The sequence below is a fragment of the Cajanus cajan genome, chromosome 4 (assembly GCF_000230855.2).
Source record: "Cajanus cajan strain Asha chromosome 4, NIPB_CcT2T_4, whole genome shotgun sequence".
NCBI lineage: Eukaryota > Viridiplantae > Streptophyta > Magnoliopsida > Fabales > Fabaceae > Cajanus > Cajanus cajan.
The window spans coordinates 4,169,399-4,193,033 of record NC_138520.1 but is presented as its reverse complement, the minus strand read 5'-3'; the positions used below and the strand labels follow the sequence as shown (position 1 = coordinate 4,193,033).

At 30.0% G+C, this 23,635-nt stretch overlaps 3 protein-coding genes across 3 annotated transcripts; all 3 read left to right on the top strand.

The window, feature by feature from the left end:
- On the top strand, positions 1-979 carry LOC109799739 (39S ribosomal protein). The gene is made up of 2 exons (XM_083073953.1): positions 1-436; positions 613-979. Exons 1-2 carry the CDS (start codon positions 80-82, stop codon positions 640-642), a joined length of 387 nt encoding a protein of 128 aa, XP_082930079.1. The 5' UTR covers positions 1-79; the 3' UTR covers positions 643-979.
- Positions 980-6,655: 5,676 nt separating this feature from the next.
- LOC109799578 (putative methyltransferase At1g29790) lies at positions 6,656-8,125 on the top strand. Its single transcript, XM_020360160.3, has one exon. The coding sequence runs from the start codon at positions 6,796-6,798 to the stop codon at positions 8,053-8,055; it is 1,260 nt and encodes a 419-aa protein (XP_020215749.1). The 5' UTR covers positions 6,656-6,795; the 3' UTR covers positions 8,056-8,125.
- A 12,722-nt stretch (positions 8,126-20,847) lies between these two features.
- On the top strand, positions 20,848-21,656 carry LOC109799712 (indole-3-acetic acid-induced protein ARG7). Its single transcript, XM_020360327.3, has one exon. It carries the CDS (start codon positions 20,922-20,924, stop codon positions 21,324-21,326), a length of 405 nt encoding a protein of 134 aa, XP_020215916.1. The 5' UTR covers positions 20,848-20,921; the 3' UTR covers positions 21,327-21,656.
- The last annotated feature ends 1,979 nt before the right edge of the window (positions 21,657-23,635 follow it).

Below are 23,635 nucleotides of genomic sequence, written 5' to 3'. Positions count from 1 at the left end.
AGTTACAGTACGAAACCCTAAAGGCAGGGCAGCGTTTCATCTTGATTGAGATTTGTGTGTTGATTTTGGAATTAGCAGGATGTTGAAGTTCCTATCTCGAGTGAAAATCGAGTTCAACGCGCTGGACCCGCGAACGGCGTCGTGTATGGAGTTTCTGGCGCAATGCAACTCGCGGAAGGCGAAGGAGTCGAACCCGGCGTGCGAAGTGGAGGTGAAGCGCGGAAGGGAAGAGCGTCCGCCGCAGATAACGGTGACCTTCGTTAACGGCGTTGAGCAAGTCTTCGACGCCACCTCCACGCCCGCTCAGAGCATAAGAAGCCTCATTCTGGAAAAGGGTCAATACCTCGAGACCGAGCAGATGTTCCGCGAAGCAGGCGAATCCTGGCCCGTTATCATCCCCGACCAAGAGCTTTCCCAAACCGCACCCCCCACCAAAGTGCGTTTCCAATTTATACTTTTAATTCTGTTGCACATTCATAAATTTACTAACACATTCTCAGTTTTGTTTCATTCATTTCTCTTTTGTGCAAAGTTTTACAATTTCTGTGAAATTTGGCTTATAGCTATAGCCGTTTTGATTAATTTGTGTCTTTTATGTTCTCTTTCTTTCAGCCAAGGAAAGCAGAAGACAAGAAGCAATAGCTAAGATTTATTGAGCTTATTCTCTGCTGGGGATTGTTTTGGCTTTTGTCACCCTTTCTCTTGTTTTTCTATATTTAACCACTTAATTATTGAGTTCATAACTATACATGATTTGCTTAATAATGTGTACCCCTGAATTGATGAAATTTGAAACTATAATCTTGTCATAGTTGCTTTTTTTTTCTTTTGGTTTACGCCTGCAATGTTCTATGTGAATGTTGCAGCGTTTATAACTTCAAATGATATAATGTTATTGATGCAAAAGCACAACATACAGGATGGTTAGTGCTTATCTTTGAAGTATGGCTTTCAGAGGATAATGACTGTTTGCTTGCAATGGTTACTGGCCCAACTGCTACAAACTTTCTTACAATTCTCATTGTTGTGGCTGCTAACGGGAAGCAGCTACATCATGGTGTTCCTGCAGTGTTAGTGCCGTATTTAAAATCTTAAGCACGAGTAAGTGGTAAACTCTGATCCCCAAACGGTTGGATTGGGAAAATCATTTTTTGGAATGAAACTTATTTGCTATTCTTTTGAAGAGATGAATCTTTGAATTTTCAATGTATACGCAATTTATAAGATTTTTATGGTTTGTAAAACAATTTAGCCTTGATTGGGTGGATATTGTGGGTGAGTACACTCTGTTCTCTACACTGTTTTCTTTATTTTAAAATTTTATAGCGGCCTGTATGGCCTGTTTCTCCGTATTTAGGCATTTTGATCTTGATACTGTTATTTTTATTGGTACGGATCAAATTGTTTTGGTTTGAAATTAAAATTTATTTTAGTTCTTAAACAATTCAGTTGTACTCCATTTGGTCCTTTACAAGTTAATTTTTGGTAATTTGTCAAATTTTAGATTTTCAATATTTTGCCTTCATCAAAATAACGAAACTCGATGATGTGTGAATAGACTCTTGATGAAAGGACATAAAATTAGAGTCGAATTGAGTATCAAGCTGGTAAAGTGAATATGCAAGGTGATAAAGTGATATTTAATGGACGATGCCCGTTTCAACATCTGTCACTCCTGTCTATGATTCCCGTTTTAGTATTCGATAAACCGTCTCTCGCGATTCAAGTGAAGAGAATGTTTCGTTCCAAAACTATCTACATCGCTCGATTTTAATTCAATTTGGTATGTGGGGGGAATTATAATGAAAATCCTAGTGTTACTTATGCATGGTTTAGGTAATCTCTCCTTTTCCCTCTTGCGATTTGAGCCGGGAGAATGTTGGATTTGTGTTAAAACTATTTACATTGTCCGATTTTAATTCGGTTTGGTATGGTGAGGAAATTAAAATGGAAATCATAGGGTTACTTATGTATGATTTAGGTGGATTCGTGAATTTCTATGGAGTAGGAGGAAAATATGGATTCAATGGTTTACGTATTATAGGTAGAGAAATCACACTAATAGAGCATATTTATCTGTTAGGGACCACTTTAATTGATCATATTTCTCTTTTAGAAATGTACCGGTGTGCCTCTTGATTCTTGTTGCTTCAGCATTGTTCTTGATGGATGTTCAGAGTGGAATAATTTGAAATTCGGCTTCTAATTCATGGACTTGCAATGAAGCTTGGTAATGTTTCTTATGCAAATAGTGCTGGGATACAAACAAGTCTCACATCAATAAAAATAACAACTTATAAAGCACACACATATTTCGATGTAAAAGAGGCCTTTTGAGTAATGATCAAAAGCAAAAACGTGAGAGCCTAGGCCCAAAGTAGACAATATCTTATCATTGTGGAGTATGTTTGTATAATAATAACCTTAAAAAAATAATCCTCATAAAATATCCTCTCAGACAAATACCATAAAATAATTCCAATAATGCTATCAGAGCCGCAAGGTTGGATGCGGTAACAACCCTCATAACATATACTTGTATCAAATAATGAAGGTGGCTTGCTGGAAGAGGCTGTTATGGTGCAAACAACTATGAACAACTGGATTGAGATAGACAATGAGGTTCACTATTTTATAGCAAGTTACAAAGACCACCCTCAAAGCACAGAAATCTATGTGAATCTGGATCTCTTAAAAGATGAAATATGTTGGAGCTGCGAGAACATAAATAATCTTACTGATATCGAATTCAGATTCCCTGTTACATAATATTGTTAAGTTGGTGTAGTTCATTAACAAGATTTCAACAATATTCCTAGAGGATGGAGGGGGAATTTGGAAGTAGATTGCTCTTTCGTAACAGTTTTCTGATAGTGTCATTCTGTATGTATACCATTTCAAACCAAGAAAAAGGTTGGAAAAAATATTTATAGCATCTTTTGTAATGTTCATTGCACAGTGACTGCCAGAAGTTTGAGTTAGAAACTGGTGCAGCAGTTTTTTTTGTTCTTAATGCTTATTATCATTGGGATGCAAAATGAGCCAAAATCATTTACATTTGTAATCTTTGGACAAAATCCAGAACTTGACTAGAAGGATTTCATGCATTATACTTGATAAAATGAAAGCAAAGCTCTAGCATGCTGTGGAGCAAGTTGATTTGAATATTACTGCAGTTATTTTTGAATCTGGTGTATAACGGATTTAGTTACTATTTCAAATCATAAACCAGCTCCTATCATATTTTTATGCGGAAATATATCCTTGTGAAACCTTGCCATGGAAATTTACTGTCATATTGCATTTATCTTCCAATTTATCATCTTGGTTTCAATCACTGCTAATTTTTCTTCTACAAGTATACTTCAAAGCTAGAAATCCTTTCACTAAGGAAAAGTAGGAAAATCAAGGTGAATTAAGTTTAGTCCGGCAAGAGAAAAATGTCGGGTATGATGGATCCTTCGATGAAGAAGACGAGTTAGAAGAGAATTAAAGGGAATGAGCTCTTAAAAGCTTTTGTTAACCGCACTTGCACTGTTTTTGTGGTTGGGTTTCTAAGTCTTAGGTTTGTGCCACAACCCTTAACAAGAAGTGTTGTAAAATTTTGTTCATTTGTACTAGTGTAGAGCAATTTTATGTTCTTTGTTTTAGAATACATCATGGACGTGCTGATGATCAAAATTTGTTCATTTGGTTCCTATCCTTCTAGGCTTTTTAACCTCCCTCTACTTGCTAGTCTCACACTCTCTTGGTCGTCATTAGTTTTGCTTTTACGTCTTAGAATAATGGATTTAAGCCTAATTCAACTCTACAAAACTGGCTTGGAAGATGAATGTTGCTTTTCACTTATATACTATTTAATTACCTAATCTCTAGTCGATGTAGGACTTAGGTTTTTCCCAATATATCCCCTCACGTCCAACACTATTGGACTTGATACGTGGATAAATGACGGGTGACCCTTTTTTAATGATCTAGGATTGGCGGGTTTTGAGTTTTTCTCAATACACCCCCTCATGTTCATTTGTACTAGAGTAGAACAATTTTATGTTCTTTGTTTTAGAATACATTATGGACGTGCTGATGATCAAAATTTGTTCATTTGGTTTCTATGCCTCTAGGCTTTTTAACCTCCCTATACTAGTTAGTCTCACACTCTCTTGGTCGTCATTGGTTTTGCTTTTACGTTTTAGAATAGTGGATTTAAGCCTAACTCAACCTTACAAAACTGACTTGGAAGATGAGTGTTGCTTTCTACTTATATACTATTTAATTGTCTAATCTTTAGTCAATGTAAGACTTAGGTTTTTTCCAATATATCCCCTCACGTTCAACACTATTGAGCTTGATACGTGGATAAATGGCGGGTGGCCCTTTTTTAATGATCTAGGATTGACGGGATTTGAGTTTTTCTCAATACACCCCTCACGCCCATGATGCATGTATCAATGGTGGGTGACCCATTTAAAGTGGATGTAAATGGCTTTGATACCATCTTAGAATAGTGAATTTAAGCCTAACTCAACCCTACAAAACTAGTTTGAAAGATGAGGGTTGCTTTCCACATATATGTTATTTAATTACCTAATCTCTAGTCGATGTGGAACTTAGGTTTTTCCCAATACACCCTCTCACGTCCAGCACTATTGAGCTTGGTACATGAATAAATGGCGGATGACCTTTTTTTTATGATCTAGAATTGACGGGACTTGAGTTTTTCTCAATATTACGTGCAGTTCCATTTTGTTTTGGTAGGAACATGTAGAGAAAAAGGAAAAGAGAGAGGGAGAGAATATGCGGTTATTACGTTGTTATGAACATGAGAGAAGTGATTCAAAGTAAGGAAGATGCGAGTGAAAAAAATGATTTTTGAAATTTTTATTATCCATTCATATCGAGAATAATAATACAAAAAAGTAAACAAATAGAAAATAATTATAATCGTATTAAAAATTGTGAAAACGAAATTTACATATTTTTATCTATTTTTACAAATTATAGGTTTTAATATATAAATTATATTTAATGTTTAAAATTTTGAATAAATATATATTTTAAATAAATAAATTATATTTTAGATTTTTGATAAATAATTCACATTGTAATATAATATATATTTTATTATTATTAATTTATTTTAAAAATATTAAAATTTAATTTATAAATAATTATAATAAATAAAAATCAAATTAAATATAAAGTTAAAAGAATTTATCCAAATTGTCTCGTCAAAAAAAAATATTTAACAATACTCTTACATAAAAGAATCATATTCCACTTATACATGGGAGTAATGTATAAATTGAGTATGGAATTAGTAAAGGTGTAAGTTGAATTGAGAAAGTTTTTAGAATTTTTTAAAAAATTCTTATCTAATTCAATTTTTAAAAAAATTTCATAGCTATCTATAAATTATTATTTTAGATTATTCAATGCATATGCAAAATATTTATTATATATAACTAAAATTTAGAATAAATTATATATATAAATAAATATTATATTTAAATATATAAATTATATTTTAATTAGATTTATGATAAATAATTTATATCGTAATATAATATTATTTTATTTACTAATAATTTATTTTAAGGATATTAAAATGTAATTCATAAATAATTTATGATAAATAAACATAAAATTAGATATAAAAAAATCAATCTTTATATATTAAACATGAATTTCTATCATATAAAAATATTTTTAAAAACTTTTGTTCGATAAGAGTTTGTTACATGAATTACTTCCAAGTTTCAACCTTACGATGACCAAATACATTATCTAAATGAAATCCAGACATGAATATCTAATGGTACCTTTATATATAGAGTTTAGGAAGTAGAAGAGTTTTACTTGGGATGGGTGGAAAATGTAAAAGAACACCTTATTTGAGGAAGCCAAAATAATTTAAGAAAAATGCATAGAAAGATTCTTTTAAAAAAAAAAAAAAAAAAAGGTACTCCACTCTTGCCCATATATGACCACAAGAATGAGATTCAAATTCTGATATTATTCTCACAATCCAGTTTCATTATGCAAATACTGAAACTCCGAAACAAACATACTTTTTGCAGTAAAACTTTCTTTTGACGAATTATAAGTATGACCAAAAGGAAATCCTGAAATGAGAAGGGTTTTCTCTATTAAAATTGTATCTGAGACTTGAGAGTGGCTTCACAAGCAAAAGAACCTGAGAAATGCAAATTAGCTGCTAGGAAAAAAAATATGCAAAATGATGTGTTTCAAATCTTTAATATGCCCAAATAGCTGCTAGGATTACGGGGACTCATTAAACTCCAAAGAATTACATTTTCTTTGACCAAGGAAGAGGAACACACAAGTTAGTGTGTTTGTATAATCGGTGGCGTGCATTTCAAAGCAATAAAATGGAAAAAGATGAGTCTTGATGCTTTAAAATGAACCCACATTTAACTGTACCAAACGAAAAAACAAACACACCCTTACACCTCTGATCTCCTTTGCATGCTCTGATCTCCAACCGCACCATCAACAAATGACAAATACAAAAATTATTTTTTCTTATTTTAAAAATATTAAACAAAGAGTTAAAGCTAAATAATATAAAAAATAAAATTTATTTAAAAAGGATTTGTTAAATGACATACCAAAACAAAACAAAACAAAACGTGAACGTGATAGTGAAGAGGTTGGGACTAGTGTCACTTTAATGTGTCTGAATTTTGAAAGCATTCATTCACTCACATCACATGTAACAAATGTTCGACTGATCAATGTCGTCTTCTTCTCACTGATCGCTTTGTGAAGGAGAAGATGGGTTCGGTTTCTCTGAAAATAAGCGACGGAAGTGCGAGATTCAAGAGAGCATCACTCTGTTCCTCCGCACTCATCAACACTCTCATGATCTTCTCTGTCATCATCACCAACCTCTTCGCCCTCTACGCCTTCACTTCTTCCCCTCACACTCACACTCACACCCACCTCCCACTTCACAAAAACTTCTCCCTCATCTCAGAACAAGTCACCCTCATTCTCCGAGAGATCAATTCCTCTCAGAACAAACTTGCCCAGATACAAAAACACCTTCTCGGCTACCAAAGCCTCGACCTTTCCCGACCCAACATTCCAAGCGAACTCAAACTCTTCCTCCACCATCACCACCTCCCTCTCGGCAAAGACTCCAAAACTGGAATCACCCAGATGGTCTCATCCATTGGCCACACCTGCCACAAATCCTCTCACTTGTTGTCTCACTACATGACTTACAACGTTTCCAAACCCTGCCCCGATGATTGGAGCATCGCACAGAAACTCATTTTGCGAGGGTGTGAGCCTCTCCCTAGAAGAAGGTGTTTCGCCAAAACCATTTCCAAGGCTAATCTTCTCCACCCTTTTCCCACCTCGCTTTGGAAGCCTGTTGCCAACAAAACCGTTAACTGGAGTGGTTTAAGTTGCAAGAGTTTTGAGTGTTTGAGTGGTAAAAAGTTGAGTAGGGATTGCATTGGTTGCTTTGACTTGGTGAATGGGTACGAGAATGAGAGGTTTGTGAGGTCAAGGAGTAAGAGTGATTTTGTGGTTGATCAAGTGTTGGCATTGGGAAGTGGTGGGGTTAGGATAGGGCTTGATGTTGGAGGCGGTTCTGGATCCTTCGCTGCTGTGATGGCCGAGAGGAATGTTACTGTGGTTACTATCACTTTGAATGTTGATGCTCCTTTCAGCGAGTTCATTGCTGCAAGAGGGCTTTTTCCTCTCTTTTTAAGCTTGGATCATAGGTTGCCGTTCTTTGACAATGTGTTTGATTTGGTGCGTTGTGGGAGTGGCTTGGATGGTGGAGGGAGTCCAGAGAAGTTGGAGTTTTTGATGTTTGATGTTGATCGCGTTTTGCGGGCTGGTGGGTTGTTTTGGATGGATAACTTGTGTTATGTTGATGAAGAGAAGAAGAGGGTGTTGACTAGGTTGATTGAAAGGTTTGGCTACAAAAAGTTGAAGTGGGTTGTGGGAGATAAGAGTGTTGGATCAGCCAAGTCTCATGTTGTTTTATCAGCTGTGCTTCAGAAGCCTGTAAGGGTGTAAGAACTTTTTTTTAATACCAAGTTAAAAGAGTTTTTGAGAGTTTTTTTAAATAAAAATCTTTTCCAAAGAATCTCTAAAGCTTTATACAACAAGATGGCATGATGTTTGAATAATGCTCTTGCTTATGCAAACTCTATTTCATGCACAATTTGTGTCAATGAATAAGTGCATATGTATGTCGAATTGTGATAACGTGTTAAAGAATGAAAAATGAATTACATTTTTGGGAGTGATGAAGTTAACACAAGTCATTAGGTTTTGATTTTGTGATATGAAGTTTCCTTTCTTAACTGCCATGGACTCATTCATTAGATGTATAAGTTGTACAGCTAATGTGCGTCTCCTATTTTAATTTCTCACGTAATTGGAAAATACTTTCCAATTCTATTAGGAGTTTGATATTCCATGAAATTGCTCTTCTTCATTGCCCTGAATTCAATCATCATATCGTTTACACTGACTTGAGGAAGCTTCTTCGAAGTATCACTGAAGGTGGAAATTGCCTTTGCTCTTAAAAGAGAAAATGGTTTAATGATATCTCAGGTACAACCAGCAAATTCTGTAGGTGATGAAATTTTGATGTACTTGGCACAACCAGCAAATTCCCTGCAAGAATAATTTGGAGACAAGTGTGTCTCAGTAACTCACGCGATAACATTCTTGTTAATTTTATTAAATATATTCTAACAGGATCATTTAAGCAACACACGATTATCTAATGAACCTAAGCATGTGGAGTATGTCCCATTGTAATAGAAGTGAGAAACTTACATCCCAATAAGGATCATCTCCAACAAGAATAACCATTGTCATGATCGACATATAGTAGTTCCCATCCTGAACCTCTAGGGCCACCCAACAAACCCTCTACTCTATATACTCAATAGCATGGATCAATTCCTCTTAGTTCTTGAAGATAGTGACATCAATTGATCTTTTTACACAACCAGTCTTTTCACCTAAAAGATAATAAAAATCATATTATACTACTTTCAGTAACATAAAACATATTATCAAAGCTAAGAAAGGAAATAATTAATATGAATACTTTTAATTAATTCTACCATAATTAAATTTAAATTTTATTCAAATATATCATTTATTTTAAGTAATTGTTATATTTGAAACTTCAAGTGAATATAAATGGAATAAAGTTAACAATAAATAAAAAGTATCAAAGAAATTTAAACCAAGTAATTTTAAAAACTAGTAACTATAATTAAGAGTAAAGAAAAATTCAATTTACTGTTGATAATTAGGTTCAGAGATATTAATTGCGAAGAAAAAAAAAGATTACTTCAACTTTGAAACTAATGATTTTTCAAACTAGTATTATATATAAAAAAAGGTAAACATATGGTAACGTAACATTTATGTTTGAGATATTAATAGTATTTTATTTAGAACTGGATTATGAATTAATCACCTATATATTGGGAGTGTAAAGTTTTTTTACACTGGTAACCAATTAAATTTTTTAATTGTGTCATGTCACTATAAACACATTTACTTTTAACAGTAACACGGCACAATTAAAAGATCTAATTGGTTATCACTGCAAAAAAATTTATACTGATAGTGTATATGTGATTAACCCCTGAATTATTGGTATGAAATATTTATAAGTTTTGTTAATGACTAATCTATGTCGTCGAGAAACTTAGTTTGTTACCTTTAATAGGTCATTTCTCTTAAATCTACAAAAGTTGAATTCAAAATCTTATTTAAGAATACTGAATTCTATATTATTTAGACCAATAACTTGATGGTTAATATATTAATAGTACGAATGCAAATTTGAAAAATGTTATTGCAACAAACCTTGATACTCCAGGTACAACGCTTAGGAGCACACTGCAATTACTCGAGGCAATGAATTATTATGCAGAAAACCATTTTCAACGCCTAGGTCTCCCTTCATATTTACTAGCTCTTGCAATTATTGTTGCTTAAGAAGATCATAAGTTTGGGCCCGAGAGAAGAAAAAAAATGTTGGAGCTACCACTCTCCCTCTGAAGAGAAAAAAAAAATAAAAATCAATGAATAGTACCTAAAAAATGATAGAGTAGCAGAAAAAAAAAGTGAAAAAAGAGAAAGTGAATGAATTAGATAATTATTTGAAATTAAATTTATTTCAAAAATAAATTAAAAATATATTTAAGAATTTTTTTAATCTATTAATAAAAATGGAGGTGTATATATCATTTACCTTTAAATTTTACAACCCCATCCAAACTTATTGGGCTAGCCCATAAGACTCAATTTTGATCCAACTGCCTATTTTAAGGACTCTCACAGGATCAGGGTCCAAGAAATACCAGAAAACAACCTACTATTTCTACTACTAAAAATAATTAGAGATATGTAATATGTTAATTAATTACGTTCCTAATTAAAATTTATATGCTAACGCGCATGTAGCTAGCTATCTAATTAAGCATCATCTTAACATGCCCGATGTCCTTATTTATACATACATCATTCTCTCTCAAAAGAAAAATAAAATGAAAAACTGTGACTGGTAGAATTCATATGATTCAAAATGAAGAATCTAATCTTTTTATTTGTTTTATCTGTATATATAAATTATATATCTGTTTTCTTCAATTCATGTGCATGCAAGGATAAATGTGACGACGACATGGCTGATTTCTGACACAAGATTTTACGCATCTCATATTATCCTTATTCCTTAAGTTCTGTTTTTGTTAAATAGAGAGATGCAGTTTAATTTATATACATGGGGAACGTGGTAATTACGGTGATTAATAAAATCCAAATTTTTTGCTCCATGTATTAATAGATGATAGCGACAATTGACAAATTTGAAAAGAGAAGCAGAGATATGGCGATCTCTAAAGGCCCTTTGCATGCATCGAAAGGTTGGAAACATGCCAAACTATAAATGATTATACAAAATAAAAAAGCTTAGCATGTGCATCTCTATAGGGAATACTAGTATTTATAATGTATTTTATCTATATTAGTATACGTACGTAGCTTGTAGGCTTTTGTTGCAAAAGTTTAGTTTAGTTATTATGACATCACACCTACTTCGCAAGGTATAACTGAACAAATGCATTCAATTATCACCAAACAACTACCTTATATATAATAATACATACCTTAATATTTTTATTAACATGTAACATTATTGTTTCTTTCATTACTCATACTCATTCTTATGTTGAACATGAAACCAAAAAAACTATTGAACAAAACATGCTTCGGTACCCTACTGAGGTCTGCATATTTTAGCTCTTACATCGATCTAGTAGTCTTCTCAATTTCCAGATGTTTATGTTTTCTCCTTTTCAGTCTCTACACCAAATATTTAACCGTTTCTTAATAAAAAAAAGAAGTAAAATAAAAATTAACCTTCTAATTAAAAAAATAAAAATAGTTATTTTAAAGTTATTCTTCAAATAATTTAATTCATTCTTATATTAATTAATAAAAATAAATAAATTATTAGTTTGGACAAAACTGAATTCCAATGTCTTAAACAGAGTTTCAAAGTTTTAATGATAAAATGTGATTGTAAAAAGAGATTTTACGGACAAATTACTAAATACTTTGAATTAATAAAATAATTATAAAAGACTTAATTACTTATATACTGTCAGTGTAAAGTTTTTTTACACTGACAACTAATTATATATTTTAATAGTGTCATGTCAGTAACTTATTTAATAAAATAATAATAAAATAAATGATTTTAAAATATATAATTAGTTATCGGCGTAAAAAACTTTATACTAATAGTGTATGAAGGATTAACTCGTTATAAAATACTCAAATGCAGTGTTTCTGTATCTGCATGCTAGTATTGCTCCCGCTATTGTTGCTGACGTTATGGGAAATGGAGTAGAGATTTTTGGACCTATAATCGCTTCTGTCTTGGGCGTCTTGGGCTTTGTTTATTGGTCTTTTTTTTTCTTCCAATGATTGTAAAAAAAAAAGTGATTAAAAATAAAAATATTTAACATTTTTAACTTATCATTTATTAAATACTTTTTTTGTATATTATAATGAAATAAATTTATTTAGTTAAAATAATTTATATTTTATTTTCTTAATCACTGTCTTAAAGTCATTTTTGTCACTCTCTCTCTTTTTTTTGTTTTACTAATAGAGTGAAAGATCAGTAATTAGTTACCGATCGATTTTTATTATTATTATTATGAATATGCAACTCATTTAATGGATGAATATATAATACTACTACCTTATGAGTTGTGATATTTCTAACTCATTTAATGAATGAATATTTAATACTCCATTATGGTATTTCAATGGACAGGACATACGATATTCAATTCATCAATTTGAAAACATGCTTAACACACGAAATAAGCATTGTTGTAACACACAATTTTTTAATTTAAAAAGTGACATTTTAATTTTTTAATAAAACATTAAAAAAATTATTCCATTAATATCCTAAATAAATATCAAAATAATTTTTAAAAAATATTTTTTCAATAATCATTAAAGAAAACTTAATTAAATTATTTTCCTCATTAAGATATTTATTAATTTTTTTAATGTTTATGAAAAAACTTTAAATGTCACGTTTTGAGATAGATGGAATATTAGGCGAATGATGGTTTAATAGATCCATGTTGAGTCCTAAATATACACATGAGATAATAATATATTAATTACAGGTTGATGGTTGACTTAATTGATAAAATTAAATTATCGATGTTGCTATAAACGTTTTGCCTTTTATTATTTCTAGCTGTCTTTCTCTGATAAATCTTAAGTAATACGTAGTAATTGATCAAATTAAACATTTTTGGAGAAGTAAACTTTTTTTTTTTTTTTTACAAAGGTGTAAACGGGTACAAGTCAATCAACCTTAATTATCTGATTACAGTTCAATGATTTAAGATGAGTCATCGGTTCAGATTGGATTTATTTTCATTAACATAATTGTAATTAAGTTGAGTATGTGATTGGTGAGTTTCGAAACTGATTAACCCAACACAACCTACATTTAATTCTTATTACTACATTTTATCTATAATATATTGCACTATGTTTTTGCTATTTTCTTTTTATTGATTTTGTAGGTCATTAAATCTCTAAGATACATGAAAACTCGCATCAAAGATAAGTCTTTGAAAGGGATTCTTTGTATTGATTTTGCTATTATCTTTATTTCTGATTAACAATTTCATTTTAACATCTTGACAAGTGCATGGGATAACTATAGGATGTCATTCTTTATTTAATCTTTCGTATTGTATTTGTTTGATTTTTTTAAGTTTTAAAAATATAATAATACTTTAATCAAATAATTTGACTAGCCAACCCGAACCAACATTATTAAGGTCATATTGGTTTGAAAGATTTTTACCCCAAAAAACAACCCAACGAGTTACTATTTCATCCTGTTTGAAGTTTATAATTGATTAAAACCAATCTAATTTGAGTTGATTACATGTTGAGATTTTGTGACAAGTGTATCAAGCTTGTTGTAATATAAATTAAGTACGAATTATTGAATCACAAAGACTTGAAAAATATATAATCATTTTTAATATCCTAGCCAAAACTTATAATAGAAAGATGTATAATTGAATATCGTTTGCTTTTTTTTAAATTGAAATTTGTAAAGAAAAGATAATTAAAAAGCAAGTATAAATTTGAAGGACAACAATGAGAGAAGTTAGTGAGATTGAATTTCATCTTTCTAACTCTTATACCTTCCAAAAATTATTTATATATAATTCCTGTCACCCAATTTCATTGAATTCTTAAAATTATTATAAATCAATTTTGTGTCTTAAGAAATTATAAAGATACTACATTAAAAATTGTTTCCTCAGTTTATTAAATCAAAATTTTTATATTAAATTTAAGAATTTGTTTAACTAACGACTCTAAATCTATTTTCATAATCATTAGGTGATTTGATTCAAAACGGATTTACAAAATAGTTTTCAATAACAACCTAAATCAAAGATCAAAAGGTGAGTGGTCATACAAAAGTATTTATTTAATATTATTTTCAATTAATATATTAAATATCTATTATAAATTTTAACTACATAAAATAAAAATTTATCATATTCAAAAATTTTAGAAGTTAATTTTTTAAAAATCTTAAAATTAGTTTTGGTTATAATCTGTTAAATAACCGGTTACGATATATAACTGATTTTTTAAAGTCAAAATCGGTGATGATAAACTAAAATCGATTATAAAAAAGTATTTATAGTTAATAACCACTTAATTTATATAGTTAATTTTTATAATTATTTTTAAATAACAATTATTATTAAGTCGGTTAATATAGTAATAGATAATTTTTTTAAAACTAATAATTTTGATTAACCCCAATTTGAGAAATTCTATGGTACCCATCTTATTTGAGAGGGTACCGGTACAATATTTTATATTTTATATTTTTAATAATTTATCTAAATAATATTTATGATATTTTATTCTTTCAATTTTAAAATTATTTAGTCATTTTATTTTTATTTTATATATTCTAATTTATTTGTAATAATATTATTATATATTTAAATAGTTTAATTTTAATAACTTTTTAAGTATATTTTTATCTTTTCATTTAAAATTTTTGAAATTCTATATTTTAATTTTAATAATTTTTTAAGTATATTTTTTGTCTTTTTATCTTAAATTTTTGAATTTCTATATTATAATTTTAATAATTTTTTATTCCTACTATTTATTATTTTTTTTCTTTTTTTAATATTTTATAATATTAATAAAATCTTATAATTTTAATTTCTATAATTTTATCTTACTTTTTATTTTATAAGTATAATTTAGATTATTTATTTTATAATTAAATTTTTTTTATAAAATTTTTTATAAGTTTACATAGAAAAATGTATTAAAACCCCTCGATTTTTGAGGGTACGATAGCAACTCCCCCTAATTTTAGGGGTGATAAAAATGTGTTTATCCTTTGAAATCGCCACATCAAGTATTGATCAACCCTAATTTTAGGGGTGATAAAAATGTGTTTACCCCTTTGAAATCGCCACATCAAGTACCTGTTATAATTTCCCTCCCCCTCGCCGTCACAAAAAAATTGAAGATCTGAATTTTCTCTGTTGTGTATAATAAAAAAATGAGACAATAAAAGTTGTTTCTTTTGACTGCTTTAAGATGTATTTTTGAGATATTTGCATGTATATAAAAGTTACAGATAAAAAAAAGTTGTATATACAGTGTTATATATATTTATAGTTATTTATTTAATGTTTAATTTTTTTTACTGATACAAATTTATTTAATATTCTTTTTATCTATTAAAATTATATTGATGACAATAGAATATATACTACATTACTTTAATCTTTTTTGTTATTAGACAGTGTTAGTTATTTAATGTTTAAGTAAAGAATCTTAATTTTGTTTTAATTGTTTTGATAATAAAGTGATATCGAAACTAAACTGTGCAGTGAAGAATAGAGAGAGCAGTAACACCTAACCGCTGACTCTTGTTTCTGTATTATCATAAATACCCTTCCAGAAATCCAGCGTATATTCTTCATATCTTCCTAGCTACAGTTTTTGTCTCATCACCAACTCATAAATCAAATTTTATGAAACAACAAACTTCAGATATAGAATAGAACATAACTCGTGAGCTACAGATGACATTATTCAAATTTGTTGCTCGTTCTTGTTTTCTTAACTTAATTTGGAGATTTCCTAAGATACGTGTTTAGTTATAAAACATTGAACCATGCAAATAAATGCCATGACCCTTAAGTTCTAACAAGTGGGGTTCTATGCTGAAATTATTCTAACGGGACGCTTAATTAGGGGGGATGCACCCTACTTACCAAAACATGCGAAGTGGACCCACAAATCCTAATCCGCAAATTTTCGCACTTCCTGCAGGCACAACGGTTTTGTACTCCTAGTGACATTTTTATATAAGAACAAGGAAATTGAAAAAAATTAATCTTAGTGGTCACTAAGTGACATGTGTCGTCACTCTATGTTTGTAATGATCATAGAAAAAGAAATGATTATGTTAAAATGTTATTGGGTAAGATGCTCAAAATATGGGCAGTGGGGGAATTAGGAGGGTGCTTTTGGCGGTTTCTTTTGAGAATTATAAAGAAAGGTAGAATGGGGGCATCTATGCACATGGGTATAGTCAGATTTGGAGATTGCAAAATGGTTCCTTGAAGAGCTTTGTATTTTAAGATTATTTTCTTGTTTTATTGCCAATATCTTAAGGTTCTTTCTAAAGAGAGCTTAACTAGTAAGCATTTTTTTAATTAGTGGGTCAGACTAACCTCAATGGTAAAGCTTTTTGGTTTTCTTTCCCTACTCTATGTGGATGGGAACCTCTTTGCAATTTTAATATATCGTGTTGGAGGTGTAAAGATTGAATACTGTTTGTTTTCATTTACCAAGTTTATCTTTTTTTAGGGGAATTACTAAAATTGCTATCTCTTTGTTAGGCATGTGATCGACAGTGTGATATCAGCTTTCCATGCAATTTACCCCTTTTTTGTTGTCTTTCTATTTTATTTCACCTTGAGATATTTGATTGTAATACATGGATAGTAAAAAGATGTTTTATAAGATCATTTAACTATATATTGTTGATGGTGGAAATCTATTTCAAGAATCAAAGTGTTCTTGATTATTGGTTGTCTAATGGATGTCTCTATCCTAACTTTAACCAACAAATAATACTTTCATTAATTTGTGAGACTTGGAATTAAAATCAATTTGTTTTATACAACATGAATAAATGAGATTAGGTAATAGCAAAGTTTAAATTAGAATAAAATACGATTACATATAAAATTAGAATCAACTATTAATATTCTTGAAATTTTTTAATAAAATTACATATTATCTATCTCATCTTTAACATAAATATATATGAAAAGATATAAAATACATTTAAAATTGAATTTAATCTCTAGTGCTAGCTAATAAGAACAAAAAGAATATAATCAGTTATGTCATCTTTACATGACGAATATATGAAATAAGTTAAAGTTTTAAGTCAATACTCTACTTAATGAATTTTATTTTGAGTTTGATTTTCTGAATCAAACAATAATATTATCTTTATTAGTCTTAACAAGTATAAAGACTTGTAAACTAAAGCATTGAGATAATTTAAAATATTGATTCAACATAAACAATGAAGATTATTGAATGTCTTAAACAAAATAAAAATGTAACGTAAATTTTAAATCGAGATAATAAGTAAATAAATATATAACATATAAATAGAATAAAAAGTCTTGTTATTTATAAGCAAAAACACTATAAAACCTTATTATTTTATGTTATAATTCTATTGTTGAAAAGTGTGTGTTATATCCCGAGAGCTTCAGCGATTACTTTGGATAAATTTTTTAAAATATTACTGCCATTTACGTTAGAAAATTAATTTTTAATGTTCGGTGCTCTAGATCTAGGACAACAAAAATTAAATTGAAAAAAATGGACAAAAGGATGTAATCCAACATAAATGTTTTTTTTCTTCTAAAAATATTTTTAAAGCAATTTACTCAAACATACCATAAATCCTAAGCGATTAGTTGAAAGACAATGATAATTGACAATGATGTAAAATATTTCATGTAAGTTGGATGAAGACAAGTACATTATTCTATGAATCAGGAGTCATGCTTAGTCCACGTAATAAGTGTTAAGAGTTCATTTTTGGGTGTTTAAACTGAAGAAGAATACCATACCTTAATTTCTATTTATAGATTTTTATTTCTATCGGTCGAAAAACAATATTTTTACCGTGTAAAACTACTTAGGATTAATTATCCAAAATGTTGACATTTGTTTTGACTTGTTTGTGGTCGATAATTGCTTGGAACTAATATATTATCAGAATGACAAGTAATTTCTTCACATACTTTTTTCGTCAAATTACTCGAGGTCTTTAACGTTGAGCACTTCTTCACTTAGAGTTTTCTTCATCTAACCTTAGACATCTACATTCTACACTTGATCTTTGTCAAACAAACTCTCTTCGTGTAACATGTTTGATTAGTAGAATAGTCCAAATCATCTTCAATACTTTCTTCTTCTTGATTTTTTAAATGTTCAACATGTAACTTGTTACTTCTCTATTATCAAAATAGAAATAACCATAAACTTCTAATGCTTATAAAAGATTTCTAAGTGACACCAACAATATTATTATGTAATAAAATTATTAATTTTTATAATAATTACTTTTTAAATTATACATAAATGATTTTTAATTTATTAATGATATAAAAAAAATTAATAGTAACAGAGTATTAAAATTAAATTTTACTATTTATATAATACTTTTACTTACACGTTTTACATGTTTTTTTTTTGTTGGTATTTCTTCCTTTCCTGTAAGATTAATCGTTTCTTAAATTTCTTTCACTTTCCCCCCCTGTTTATCTCTTTGTCCTAAAACAGAATATATGAATTTGTTGAATAACTTATAAGGGATTTCTCTTCTGCTTCATGACTCACACTATTTCTAATTTTATTATCCAAAGAAGAAACTAGAAAGCGAGGGCGCTCAATATATTGTAACTTGCGAATTCATGGTTTGGGTAAATTTGTAAAAGTAAGCATGCTAACAATCTAACAATAATGATGAGATAAATTAATTTGATTCGAAGTTAAACTAATTCAAACCAATTTCGTTCTCATATTATTTATTACATAAAAAAAATAAAAATCAATGTTGCTATAAATTTTAAAATTTTCTTAAATACTTTAAGATAATTCTTAAATTAATTAAAAAAAGTTTAGTTACTAAAGATTTTTTTTTAATAATTCTGGACAAAAAATTCAAGATATAAATGAGTAGAAGAAATAATCAGAGGAAAAATCTAAATACTAAATTCTAACATGTATAAATTTAAAAGTAAAAAAAAAAAAAAAAAAACCTAAGTAATCAAATTAACTTTTTGAGTCACAAAAATAAATTTAAAATCAAATTAATTGTGATTGACTTAGTTTAAATTTGAAATGAATTAAATAATATGTTCAATAATTAATTTAATTTAAATTATCAAATCCATGGGATCAATGAAAAAATGTGCGTCAAAAGTAAATCTTGAAGCAAAACCCAGCCTTTGTTTAGAAACTCGTTTGCTAGATGTTTAACGTACGTTAAGAGAATAATATATTTTTATGTCTTTTGAGTTGAACTTATATTTACAGGCATCTCGATTCTCCACATGTTATGAGTCATAGGGAGACCAAATATATTTTAAAAACAAAACAAACATAATATCAGCGTTGACGTTTCAATTGCTATGGCTTATATATGAAGTAATTCTCACTTGTGAATTGTGATGAGTTATGACTTTTTTTTTGACACCATGAGTTATGACTTATGAAGTAGTTCTCTTTTAAGTTGTTTTTGAATGCCCAAACACGCCTTCCATTGTTCATTATTCCGCATAAAACAATTAAATAAACACCCCAATTACCTCACGTGGTTAAACAAAATATTAAAAATAAGTAGTTATAGCTAAGAGAAAAATAGAATCAACTCATTTTATCCAAATAAAGAGCAAATGAAGCCGTTTTTCATTGTCAGTTACGTAAATGCAAGTTGTTCCATTTTGAAATAGATCACCACTTCCATTATCTCCATAGTTAGTTTTAAAATTTAACTTACTTTTAGTCATGATTTGATTTTTAACTTATTTTAAATCACACAACATCTTATAAATACTTACGTAACATTGCATCCAAACACAAATAATTTATTTATTAAATACTTATAACATATATAAACTCTTATATAATAACAACCTAATAAAAAAAACATCTTAATTAAGCTGATTTTTCAAACGAATTCAAAACCTAAGTTTACCATTATATAATGGAGCAAAAAAATTGAATGAGAAAGAATTATATTCTCCTTTATTATGCAAAAAAAAAAAAAAAAACTTTTTTACATGACTTTATTTTTTTTTCTCTTATATTAAAAGGAAAAGTTTGTTAAAGATTTAGGTGTCTGACATAGATTACTTTTGGTGATAAAATGAGTTGCCTGGAGTATGGTGGAAAAAGAATTTTTTACTAAAATAATATTTTTTTAAAAAAATTTACCAAAAAAGCATCTGTACCACCTTATTTACCTAAATAGAACCTTTTTATTGTTCATGTTCAGAATTCGGTTCCCGGAGAACCGAATTCTGAACTTCAATTTTTTTTTAAGCTCAGAATTCGGTTCCCGGGGAACCGAATTGTGAGAAGTGTTTAAATTTTTTTTTTCTTTTCTGTTTGTAGTTCGGGTTGTGAGTAAATGTTGCAATCGGAATGGCCCGTTCTCCAAGCAGAACGGGCCGTTCTGCTTGCACGAATAATCTGTTATTTTTGAAACTGAAACGTCCAATCAGAACGGCCCGTTTTGATGCGTTCATCATGTGTGTATTTTTGCATCCAGAACGGCCCGTTCTGAATGGAGAACGAGTCGTTCTCCTTTCAGAACGGGTCGTTCTGCAAGAAGAACGGTCCGTTCTCCATTTAGAACGGGTCGTTCCGATTCCAGTTTTACACCATTCTCAGGTCCAAAAATGCAAAAAAAAATATTAAAAAAAATTAATAGCTCAGAGAATCGAATTCTGAACGTGAACAGTAAAAGGTTCTATTTGGGTAAATAAAGTGGTACATATGTTTTTTTGGTAAATTTTTTTAAAAAAAAATTATTTTAGTAAAAAAATTGGGAAAAAGATAAAGAGTTGTTGGTAATTAAGAGGAAGAGGAAGGGCAGGTTGTGAAGCATGGCATTATAAAAGAAGAAGAGGAAGGTCTTTGGCAATCCCTCCCACTCCTTCTCACACTTGTCAGACTCAACATTAAAGTGCGAAGATATATCGTCAATGTCAGGGGCAGTCGGAAAATGCAGCAGAATCCGGCACATCGTGAGGCTCCGCCAAATGCTGCGGCGGTGGCGGAGCAAGGCCAGCGCCCGCAAGTCGGCCCCCCGGATACCGTCGGATGTTCCGGCGGGACACGTGGCGGTGTGCGTGGGCAGCAGCTCCACGAGATTTGTGGTGCGCGCCACGCACCTGAACCACCCCGTCTTCAAGAACTTACTCCTTCAGGCAGAGGAAGAGTACGGGTTCGGCAACCATGGTCCTCTCACAATCCCCTGCGACGAATCACACTTCCAACAACTCATCCGCTTCATTTCACGCTCCGAATCCAACCGCTTCGACGACTGCCACCTCACCCTCCGAAACAACCTCGACTTCTGTCTCGAGTCTCGACCACTACTCCACTGAACAACCAAAACTAAACATATATTTCTTTTTTCTTTAACACTTGATCCGTGGAATGCTTAGGAGATGGCAAAGAGGTGACTAAGTGGTCCACCCCGTCGTCCCGAGTTCGAATCGGAGTTTAGTTCAGTTCAGGCTTCAGGCTTCAGGCTTCAGGCTTCAGGCTAATGCTTTTCAACTTCTCCACTTTTTCATTTTTCATTTTTATTTGTAAATTATTATGTATTTTTTGTTTCATGCATGCTGTTGGCTTTGGCTGGGGAGTAATCATTAATGCAAATTGAATTGTAGAGAAATTTCGAATTTTACCGCGCTCAATTATTATAGATTGTCCATGTGGTTGTTTGTGAGCACGATGCAATCATGCAAAACAAAAATGGGACTTGTGATAGGATGGCATCAACCCACGTGAAGGAGAAACTTAACACACCCAAAACTTCTCCAACTAGTACACATTTGTATATCATGTTACCTCTTTATTTCTCATTTTTCATCAACAAGTTACAAGATTTTGCCTCTATCAGGGAGAGGGACAGCAACCAAGTTTTAATTTAACTTCATGCAAACTACTTCAATTTATTTCTCAATCACTTTCTAGTGGGTTGCTTACCACAAAATTTCCCATTTTAATTACTTCTCACAAATGCTTATTTAACTTAATTAAGACCAAAACGACCAACCAAAGTCATGATTGATGAGCCTTTGACCTGTTATGAGGCTAGCATTCCCCTGTGTTTGGTGTCCCCAATTCTTAACTCAGTGATGGAATACAACTCTTATTGGTCTAAAGCGATATGATGATGAATATGACTGGACTAGGCTGTCTTTTGAAAAAATGCTTACATCATGTCCGAACAAAGCAAAAGAAAAGATGATCATAACTACGTACAATAAAGAGCCTTTACATGTGCTGGGCACGTCATCACTTTACTAATCATAGTTTTTCTTTTCTTTTTCATGAAATGGATGCCCGGAGTATTCTAAACATGAACAACAATTAATAATCCTTCGCTTGACATGACTGGAGACTTGTGTTAACTGATCACAGTTATTTGTTCAGCTAGTTAGTATAGATCGCTTACGATTATTCTAATTAAATATAATTTGCTTAACAATTTTTTTCCATGATATAGAATGTTTGGGGGTGTCAGCGTGGTTCCAGAAAAATGAACGAACTTTTAATAGTGAAATATTAATAATTAATATGTTATTTTAGTATCAACTTTGGATTAAAAAGTGATAACAATTTGTATCTTTTCATAATAATGTTTAGATTTTAAATTTTTATAATGGATATGAAATAGATTATACTACAAGAACAAATATTCATTTTATATATATTTATGATTTTTAATAAAGATTAGTTATTATTTTGAGTAATAAATACTTTATATTTATACTATAATTAAAAAAAGGTATATTATGTTAGTTAATTTTGAAAAAAAAATTAACTCAACTAACTTATCGTTGGACTCCTTATGTCACTCTCTTTAAACTTTTGCACTACCTTATAACTCAAAAGGAAAATAAAAAGTGCACAATATTATTGTAAATCATGTGAACATGTCTTTAAGACAAATAATAGAAAATATATTTAATCTAACTAATTTTAAATTTCAATCGATTAAGGTAAAGATACTCTTTAAATTAAATAAAATGCGGATATTTACTGTGTATTATTACTTCAGAAAAATCTTCCAAAAAAGAAATGGTTTTGTATAATCAGCATAACGTATAGTTTTCTTCCTTGACGGCTTGACAAAAATATCCGTGTAAACGAGTAATATCTCTAAAATGATTATATATATTGGTTTGCGCTTTGCACAGATCGATGATATCCTCCGACTAGATAATTGAGTTACTATTATCATTTTTTTTAAAAAAAAAAACAACTATATATATATATATATATATATTTTTTTTTTTTTATGTTCTCACGAATAAGGACATTATATGAAGTTTAAAACATAATATAGTACGTACATTTAATATATTCACATTATTATGTGCTTATGAACACACAATACACATCCTCATTAATCAATTAGAGAGATAATTATGAAGAGTTAAGGGATGGTGCTATAGTACAAAAATAAAAAAAAAAAATAGAAAAACGTTAACACCAGACTATAGGGTATATGATTAATTTTAAGAAATTAAAAATTATAATAAATGCCATTTCCAATTGAAATTAGTTGTTTTAGGTACTAAAAATTATCTGCTTGTGTTAACAAAACAATTTTCATCTCATTTTTTAAGATTTTTATTTATTTATCAGCAATGTTATTATTTTCAGTTTTCATATCATTTGT

Bases quoted from the DNA above. Each gene is read 5' to 3' on its own strand.
- LOC109799739 (XM_083073953.1), top strand. From the start codon at position 80: ATGTTGAAGTTCCTATCTCGAGTGAAAATCGAGTTCAACGCGCTGGAC. The intron at 437-612 runs GTGCGTTTCCAA...TCTTTCTTTCAG, and splicing joins AAACCGCACCCCCCACCAAA to CCAAGGAAAGCAGAAGACAA.
- LOC109799578 (XM_020360160.3), top strand. From the start codon at position 6,796: ATGGGTTCGGTTTCTCTGAAAATAAGCGACGGAAGTGCGAGATTCAAG.
- LOC109799712 (XM_020360327.3), top strand. From the start codon at position 20,922: ATGTCAGGGGCAGTCGGAAAATGCAGCAGAATCCGGCACATCGTGAGG.